Consider the following 9,889-nt stretch of genomic DNA (forward strand, 5'->3'; position numbering starts at 1 on the left):
TATGACTGTTTGAGAATTAGGCAGTCATCCTCCAAATGTTTATGTATTGCCTGTGATAGGGCCATTCCACACATGAGCAAATGTACAGTGCTTGTTCAAACAAAGTAGCAGCAAGAATTTATTTAATGACTCCCCTGAGCAACAAAGGATTAGCCAGCTAAATACATGTGCAGGAGTGTCTATGCATGTGCAAACACATTAAAAAGGCTAGATGGAAATGCACTAAAATATTAGCAGTGGTTTTCTGAATTGGGATATTCTAGAACTGTGTTAATACGGTAGCCACTAGATACATGTGGCTATTTGCATTCAAATTTAATTTAATTTAATTTAATTTAATTTAAAATTCCTTTCTTCATTTGTTCTAGTCACATTTCAAGGGCTCAAGAGCCACCACATGTAGCAGTGGCTGCTGTGCTGGACAGCACAGACAGGGAACATTTCCATCATTGCAAAGTTCTTTTGGACAGAGCTGTTCTAGATTTTTTATCTGCTTCCTTATACTTTTTCCAAATTTATTACAGCATGCATTATAGTAGATTCCTCTTGTAAACAGAAAAAACAAACACTATGAGAAGAAAATGAGGTTAGCAGAGGAAACGCTCACACTAGGAGTGCAGAGAGGGGGCATTCTCCAGGGAGAACCTTGGGGAAACAACACCGTGGGGAAAAGCAGGAGGTCACAGGCACTCTGGGAAGAATGCGAAAGGCTAAAAGACAGGGGAATAAAAGACATTCCAAGGATAGCAAAGAAAGGCCACAGAAATTCCAACAGCAGGGGTGCGGAAGGTGGCAAGGAAAGCAAGTCACAGGTTCTTGTCTCCCCCACTCACCAGCCATTACAGCTGCTGACCGCTGAGCTGGCTCAAAAGGACATTTCCCCCGGCCACTCTCAAGTCTTTCAACCTGCTGGAAACTGGACACATCCTACAGACCAGAAGGGGGCAATTGGTTTAGAGGTGATGGGGAAGGTTCATGGTAAGAATTACAAAAATGGTTAGAAGAAGGGAAAACCCAGTTCCCCATTTACCTCCCACTCCCCCTGCTACAATCCCCTTATTCCCAGCCCACTTTTCCTGATTCCCCCACCTACTCTTGCATTTCCCATCTCCGTTATCCTTCTTGTCATCAGTGCTCTTCCCTCAACTTCCCTAGTACCCAGTACCTACATGCCGTAGTGAAGGAACCCTTAGGATGGTTCTAGAAGACACTAGAGTGTTACAGTTCTTTTGAAAGGCTGGAAAAACTGTAGGTTTTGTAATGGACTGAAGATGTGCAATAGGACAAGGAAGACCTGGGAAGAAAGCAGGTGGCTGGAGCCCTCAGGAAGGGTGAAGAGGAGAGAAGGCTGATACAGGACCACCTGAAGCCCACATAAAGAAAAGTCATCATCCCCCTATTCCCACCCCAAGGATGACAAACAGGGCTGGAGTCAAGGACACATCCAAGAGAAGGAAGGGAATCTGCGAAGTAGGTGAAGCATGACCTGAAGCTCGGGTCTGAATTGGGGGATTTGGTAGGTAAGTACCTCCCTCATTCAGAGATTCCAGAAATTGACCTGAGCAAGGGGTGAAGGGTGTAAGAGATCCACCAGTGCCAGCCAGAAGTTACCTTAGCCTAACATCCAGCACTAAGACAGGCTTCAAGACAACATCTCAAAAAGGAAATCAAGGGCAGTTGTACCTTAGGACAAAGAGAGAAGTTAACTGTGGCTGGTTGGAAATCCAAGGGATGGCATGGAAGTGTCAGGCATGATTTCCAGTTCATAAACGAGGGGGACACAAGGTGTTGCAGGAGCCTAATTACTTGGACGGCACTTGGAATCCCAACATGGATATGCATCCCCTGAGCACATGATTGGCGCCTTCTGATTGCTCGTCTATTGGCTGCAGATGGCAAACAAGGTTTTGTTTTACTGAGAGAGCCTTGAAGACGGCCTGTTGATATTAGATGTGATCTAAGGTCTCCAAAAAAGGAAAGACTGGGGTCAAGAGAATCTCCTGGAATGGAAGACCCCACGGAGGCACAAGCATCTCCCCTGTGTGCCCACAGGAGCATCCTAGCCTGCAGAGAAAGATGCCAACTCAGCGAGTGGTTACCAAGCTACCAGGCACTTTGGAGATGGGGTTGATAATCACTGCTGCATTCTTAGCTCTCGCCTAAACAACAGCAATAACCCCCATTTCTCCACACCATCTAGCCTCACCTCCCCACCCCCCCCACTTATTCTACAGATTTACCCCAGATTAATCTTCCTAAAGAATCAGTCATTGATTTGATGATAAATGGCTCACCACTGCTGGGAGTACAAACTCGTTAGCCCAACCTACTGATGGTATCACTTCTCAAAACAGACTCTTTGTTCTATAGAAATCAGCTCACCTATTATTCCTGGAAAACAAACTGTTTTCCCATCTCTATGCCTGAAACTCCTCCCTTACATTTCACCAAGGACGAAAAGGATGAGCCTTTTCTCAGTTCTCACTCTCTTTAATATTTATGCACCACTTGATACTTCGAACTGCCCTCCTTGAAATATTCTACTCCTTTATTCTCTTAAAACTATCCTCCTAGACTCTTTCCTTCTATCTAATTGATTCTGTGTCTCCTTTGGTTGTTTCTCTTCTTTCTAGTCCCTAAATGTGTATCCTAAGCATTTATCCTTAGTCCTTTTTGTATGTCCTTCAAAGACCTCATTCATTCTTACATTACCATTCAGAGCTTCTGTGAAAACTCTCTAAACTTTCCCCAAACTCTTCTGCCTCTGTGGGGTCTTCCATTCCAGGAGACTTTCTTGGCCCCAGGTCTCTTCCAAATTCTAGCCCATGTTTTCATTTGGCTGCTCAAGGTCCACACAGAGATCACCAATTAGCCCCTTAAAATTCACCAAGTCAAAAAATCATCCTATCCTCCAGAACTAGTGCTTTTCCAGTTTCCCCCAAATGGCACCATCATGTCACCCAGGTTCATAAACTTTGAGAAAATGAGCTTTCTGGGAAAAAAAATGAGCTTTCTGTTGACTAGATATGTTGTGATTATTGTGTGGTCAAAGTAATGTTTAGTTAGGGTCTGAAAGAGAAAGGACCACTCCACTACATTATCTTAACACTGAGATTCTTCATTGTATCATTGTGTCAGCACAGTCTCTCAAAATCAGCTATTGCAAAGGCAAGTCCCTCAAGCTGATACCCAGAGCTGGGTAGGAAGGCATCTCACTAAGCTGTGGGGTTGGAATCTGTGTTTTGACCTTGACCCAAGAAGGTTACAAAGCAAGTAAAGGACCTTGCCTAGGTGGCTAGGGGAAAAAAACATGAAACGGGTCCAATATCACAAGAAAGCAAGGTCTTCTGAGATACAGTCTAGACCAGAGGGACAGGACAGTAGAGCAGAGGCAGATAAACCTGGGTTTGAGCCTTGGCTCTGCCTCCACAAGCTATATAATCTTAGAAGTGGTCTCTAACCTCTCTGAACTTCAGTTTCCTTACCTGTAAAATGGAAACTAATAATACTTAAATATCATGATGCAGTGATGAGAATTGAACTCAACCATGAATGTAAAACACTTAGTACGAAGCCTTGAACAGAGTAGATACACATTGTATGGGAAGTTCTTGTCACCGTAGTCTTTGTTGTCATTGTTAGACATTTCACATTGTATTCAGGAAACTTCTAGAGTTCCCTCAACAAAACAAAATGTTTTCTTCCAATATCCAATGAGCTGTCACTGGAGGGAACTTCTCCACAGTACTGAACCTGGTGGGTTCAGAGCTTGAACTTCCTTTATAAGAATCTTCATTTCTCCACCATCATCTCTGAGCAAGTTGCTATGTCTGGACCAGCTAGTCAAAGCTCTCAGATGAAAGTTACAAAGTCCCATAGTCATCAGTCTGCGTCATAAGAGGTTTAGCACTAAGGATAAGACAAGAACTAGGTCAAGCAGATAAGAATAAGCAGGATAAGAAAGGTAAAGGCAGAAAAGAATGTTCAGAAAGTCTACAAAGCAGACACAGGATGTGGTATGAAGGGTTAACAGAGCTGACCTCTTTGGGACTATGCCCACATTCTCCTACAAATGAGCCCTGACCAAAGAATGGTCCTTCATTTTTCAGCCAGCTAGACAGGAAGGTCCAGAGAGAGGGAGCTGAAAGGTGTGGGAATGCAGGACATACATCACTGGCTTCACTCTTCATTGCTGATGTTGCTAAAGAAGGATAGGGGTCTGAGTCTCAGCAATCCTGACAGGCATATCCAGAACCCTTTCTGTCTAGTTAGAGTCCCACCTCAGAGAACCAAGGAGGAAGAGAGGCAATAAGAGGCTAACTTGGCATGAGCTTGTTGTCTGTAAGCCATGGCTCCACTATTCATACCCATGGGCTCCCCTGAGCCTGTGCAGACAGTGAAAGGATAAATATGGCAATGGCACAATCACTCCTACCTGTGAGCTTTGGGAAACCTGCAGGGAAACTAGACCCTCAAAATCACCTGGTGGGATACAGAGATTTTCAATACCACCCTCAACTGGAAAACCCTTTGAGCCACCAGTCTCAGGATGAGGGAGCTGTCCACGTCTAGGGAGATAAGGAAAGGAATCAACACTGCTAACCCCAAGGACAGTCCAGAGAGATGAATGAGGCAATCCAGCATATACAGTTGTGGCTTTGTAAGTGAGAGATGTGAAGATGTTCTGTGACAAAGATGGATGTGGAGATACACAATTACTAGGTACAGACGGCAAGAATTACTGAAGATTGCAGAAGGGTCAAGCCATGGTCTGAAGTTTAGGATTAGGGTGAGGAATTGCACCCCCTCCTATTGCTCTATGGAGCAGAAAGGGAAGGCACTGGATACAAAGGACATGTGAGGCTTTGCACTCACCCCAGGACCTTGCACAAATGTGTGCTGTCAAAGGAGCAGTGACTGGCTATTGGACAAGTCATAGGAAAAGCTGAGATTCAAACACAAGAAGACCCCTGCTGAGGTGTCACCAGTCCCAGGGACCCATGCAGCCACGACCAGCCTAGATGTGTTAGGGGGACATGTGCCCCAAGCCTGCTTGAGTTCAAGAGTGGAGATGTCCACAGCTTCAGCAGCAAGGAACAGGATCCAGGAGAAGATGTGATTGACAGAGTGCCCAGCCTGAAGACATGATCCAGAGTATGGGGTCAGCGGGTTCCACATTAGTGGGCAAGGACCTCAGAAGTCAGGAAAGCAGAGGGGCACAGCCCACAACAGAATGAAGCTGGCAGTGGAGGTGGGGTAGGGCAGTGGACGGCAGTCACATGTTAGAAAAGGAAGAAACAGGCATGGGCTGCACTGATCAAGAAGGGGACGCTTGATCAGTGCTTGGACAACACACACACAAGGCAAGGGAAATATAAGTTACCGACCTCTGTAAGTCTGTCCTGGTTCCCCACCACAACCAGAATCTCTAACTTCTTTCACCCCACCCCACTCCCTCTAAGTCTCTCTTTACATCCTGTATACCTCACCTCCCTCTCCCTCCTTTCTCTCCCCTCCCTCAGTGGGGGACGAGGGCTCCACCCTGGGAGGGCACAACCCCGTCCACATGCTTCTCATGCACGATGGTTGCCCTAACCTGCCCCCCATCATGGTCACTCACGGTAAACCCTTCCCAAACCCTCACCCCCACCCCCCAGTAACTCACACTGGTACAGGCTCCCTCTCCCTCTCTCCCCATCCCTGTCACTCACAATAACCCCGCACTTCGGATCAAAAGCGAAGGTGCCACAAGTGAGGAGGTGAGAGGCATTGGCAATGGCGAGAATCTGGACAAAATTGTGACATTCGTCCTGGGGGTCAGAGATGGTTAGAGAGAATCAGAAGCAGCAGGTATGAGGAAGGGAAGGATAGTGTCAGGATGGTTAGATGCAGCTCTGGGATCAGAGATGATGGGTGATGGCATGGTGTCTGAGTCCCTGACTGGGTCCATGGGGACAGGGGCACAGCAGGGGACTGACACTGTGTCAAAGCTGGGGCAACCTCTAGCTCCAAGGACACTCACATTGGGGCTGGGATTTAACCTACCTCCTTCTTGCCTTTCTTCCTACAGTTCTGTCTGTGCGCCTCAGGCACCAGCCAATCAATCTAAGAAAGGAGGAATGACAGTTTCTTCCAGATGCCCCCCAAACTTCCTCGAGATCAGGGGGGGAGGTAAAACAGTTCCAGTTCCACGACCTCCATCAATTTTGGAACTTCAGATACTGCCCTCCCCCCGCCCCCAGCACTGTTTCCTGACTGGAGGTCCCTACCCATTAAGGAGTAATGAAATCAATCGTGAAATAATGAGCAACATTATTTTTAATGAAATAAAATAGAATAAATCAGAATGTATCACTATAGGAGAGTAAGTACTGTTTCAAGAAACTTTTGTCTCAATATACACTTCATGTGCTGGGTCATGATGTAAAATATATTTCTTACAAATCAGTGGTCAATAAAGTTTGAAAGCTACTTCCCTGGGGAAGCATTGTGATTCTACTGATTCCTCTTCCCACTGTCACCAGAAACCCACTCATGGTGGCCTCCTCCCCATCACCATGAACTTCTTCATAACATCCCCAGTCACCATGGTGCCCCATCCCCCTTCAGATGGCACACGAAGTTGACCGTCTCCCCCATTCACTTTCACCAACACTCCCCCCACCACCACCCCCACAGCTGCACCTGGAGTTATTATAAAACTCCCCCCCATCTCCCAATCACGGATCTTATCACATGCTCTAGGACCCTCCCCATTCTCATATCTCACCCTGCGGGGTCTCTCCCCTGAGAAAGGCAGGGATAAGGCGAAGATGGCGTCCCGGGCGCCAACATAAAGTGTGTGGGACGCAGGATCCACAAGGAGAACAGAGTAATTGTATGTCAGAGGGACAGCAAACCGAGTGAGATAGGAGTCAGCCTCTGGCAGGAAGAGAGGAGAAAGGGGGAGAGTCAGATCAGCAGTCATATCGGGATTGAGTTCACAAGGGCAAAGCCAAAGAGGCCAATTCTTGTTTTCTTCCAGGTACCATGTGTTCAGCAGCTGTCAGGGGAAAATATAACATAGCCTTGAGAGGCCACCCATCTAAGCTGCCCTCAAGGTGGTTAATTGATCAGGCCAGAATATTTAGCACACAATCCAGTTAAGCATGCTTTTTCTATAAAAATAGAATACTTCATTAAAATAACAGCATAAATATTAAGTCTATAATTTCTATTCATAGCAAATGTGATAAATAATTTGAAAATGCATATAGAAGGTACAGATATTTTCCTCTGCTAAATTTCAATTTTTTAAAATTAATAGTGACTTCTTTTTATTTAAAAGGGAAATGTTTCATTACTTTCACCAACACATTGGAGAGACTGTCTCCTCTCCCTTTCTCTTGACCCTCCCCCAATTCTACCCAAAAAGGCAGAGAGTGTACAGGAAAAGTGTATATGCTTTGGAAACAGAGCAGCCTGTGTTTAAATACGGCTTTTCCATTTACCAGGGATATAATCTTAAGAAAGTTACTTGCCCTCCCTGAGAACCACTTTCCTCCTCTGTTAATACCAACATCCAGGGTTGTTGGGAGAAATAAATGAGATAACGTGCAGAAGCACCTAGCAAACAGTATAGGCTTTACAAATGGTTCCTTCCTTCCATCCTTCCTTGGGCATATGCTCTGTTTTGGCCAATTCTAAGCCTCATATCATCATTCAAAACTCTTATCTGTTTAAAGGTTATAACAAATCAGTCAGCATGAATTTACCTTCTTAGCTCAACCTCTAGCTCTGGGGACCCTACCCCTACCCCTACTCCAACACTGCTCTGCTCTACCTGCTTCATCTGCTCAGCTGCCCTCAGTTAGGATGGGAGACAGCCACCAACCACTTATCCCTAGAGGTGCTAGTGTTTGGGGTCCCACCCATTCTGTTATCCCACATGCATATTCATATGCTGTATCCTGCTACTCTCTCATGCTTAGTATAAGCCCTAGATCACCCAGGCTTCCTTTAAGCCCCCATCTCTGTGTCACCCTGCCACCTAGATTCGTGGACATCAACCTGCCTGGCAACCTCAGCTCCATGATGTGGCTACTGCTCTGACACAAATGGAAACCCCAGGCTCTGACCATGACTTTGCCTTCTGGATTCAGAGCATCCCTCCATGTTCCTGGTCAGAAGTTTAGACTCTAAATTAGCATGAATTACCCAGTTGCGTGTTTCTGCCAACAGGTGGTACTCAGCTTCACTGGTTCTGTCCACCCCAGATGCTAAAACTCAACGCTCACTGAGAAGAAAACAAGGTCTGTGGCCACAGGCATGTCTACCTCAGCCGGAGCTTCTAAGTGCAACTCACTCCAATCACCACTTTTAACCTTGTGGCATCCCCTGGCTCCTTCCACATCTTTGGAAAGGAACATACTCCCCTCCCCCGTTTTCCTTCTGAAGACTTTAAAAATCATTTAAACAGAACCTTAAATCAACTCACTGAATGATTTCCCAACATTCAATGTCGGGGACTGGCAGAGGGAGCAGGGAATGTTGAGGAAGCCAGGAGGGTTAAGGTGGACAGGATAATGAGAGCGTGAGAGCTGGTGGAAGAGATGAAAAGAGGAGGCTGGGAAGTGGGTGAGGGAGATGAGGGCTGTGAGAAGCCCCAGAGGCTTGAAGGGGGCTGGAACGGATGGTAAGAGGATGCATTTGAGTAGTGGGCAAGTGGAAATGCTGAGCTGGGAGGTTGGAGTAGAACGAAAGAAAAAGACTTGACAGGTTTGGGAGCAGAATGGGCGTCAGGCTGGAGTGCCAAGGGTATGGGGAGGAGAGGGGAGGTGGGGAATGAGGGTGAGGCAACTTCGAAAGGGACGACGTCGGGCCACCCCCATCCCCTCCCTAGGGCCCAGTGCCCGAATCCGCACAGCGAGGGGCTGATCTCCCACGGTTCGGCCAGTAAGGGGCCGCGGGAGCAGCCTGGGCGCGCCGTGGGAGGCGAGGCGCGAGGATCCCGCGCGGGGAGACGCGGGGGAGGGAGATCGCGCGGGGGTCCCACCGGGTTCGCGCGGAGAGTGGGCGGCACGGGTAGCTGCGCGCCGCGCGGAGGAGCCCCCGGGTGCGGCCCCCCTGGCGGGGAGGGCAGGTGGGTGCGGGCACCTCCGGGCGGGGGCCTGGGCGCGGCGCCAAGGGCTGAGGGCGAGGGCGCCCGCGCCTTACCGGAGATGGGAAGCGAGATCCTGGGCACCGAGCGGGGAACGTGGCCGGACACCGGGCCGCTCAGCATCGCCAACAGCAGCAGCGGGAAGGGCGAGACCGGAGGCGGCCCGGAGCCCCGCCGGGGCCGCGCGGCAAAAGCCGGCATCGTTTCGGCTCCGCCCGGCTGCCGGGTGGGGCGCGCCCTGCTGCCCCGGCTCAGGACCACGGCGCCGCCTACCTCGGCCCCACTCGGCTCCGCTCGGCGATGCTCGGCCTGCGGCTGCGGGACCGAACTCAGCCCGGCTCCGCCCCCTCAAGAAGAGACAATGGTCGAGCCGCTTTCCTCCTCCAACCAATCGAGGGTGAATGGAGGCGGGGCTCGGCGGAAGAGAAGCCCAACCCAGGTGGAGGCGGAGCTAGACTCAGGTGAAGGTGGGACTTCGACCCGCGGACCCGGATGGAAATGTCAGTACAGGACCTCAAGTGGCAGGCAGGTTTGCTCCCTCCGCTCCAAAAGCACAAATGCTCAGATCTGCACTAAAAGGGAAAATATGTGGGTAAATGGATATATACACCAAATTTCTCAAAATCAATCCTTCTGTAAGCATTTAATGAAGGCTCTCAGGCACAACGCGAAACACTGAAGATACTGAGATACAAAAAAATCCCAGTTCTTGCCCTTAGGGAGCTCACGGTATAATGGGTCAGATCTGTA

At 48.5% G+C, this 9,889-nt stretch overlaps 1 protein-coding gene across 3 annotated transcripts in view; it reads right to left on the bottom strand.

Moving 5' to 3' along the window:
• Positions 1-9,402, bottom strand: part of SEMA4F (ssemaphorin 4F) — a 30,346-nt gene extending 20,944 nt beyond the window's left edge. Inside the window, exons 1-5 of one of the 3 annotated variants that reach the window (XM_037806861.1) lie at positions 9,196-9,402; positions 6,770-6,921; positions 6,046-6,105; positions 5,712-5,810; positions 834-927 (exon numbers count right to left, since the gene is read on the bottom strand). In XM_037806861.1, coding sequence (XP_037662789.1) covers positions 834-927; positions 5,712-5,810; positions 6,046-6,105; positions 6,770-6,921; positions 9,196-9,340 — 550 coding nt within the window. In that variant the 5' untranslated portion in view covers positions 9,341-9,402. The remainder of the gene's footprint in view (positions 1-833; positions 928-5,711; positions 5,811-6,045; positions 6,106-6,769; positions 6,922-9,195) is intronic. The other 2 variants (XM_037806862.1, XM_037806863.1) reach the window with 2 other exon arrangements.
• Between the last annotated feature and the right edge of the window lie 487 nt (positions 9,403-9,889).

Source organism: Choloepus didactylus, chromosome 17 (genome assembly GCF_015220235.1).
Source record: "Choloepus didactylus isolate mChoDid1 chromosome 17, mChoDid1.pri, whole genome shotgun sequence".
In the NCBI taxonomy this organism is placed as follows: Eukaryota; Metazoa; Chordata; class Mammalia; order Pilosa; family Megalonychidae; genus Choloepus; species Choloepus didactylus.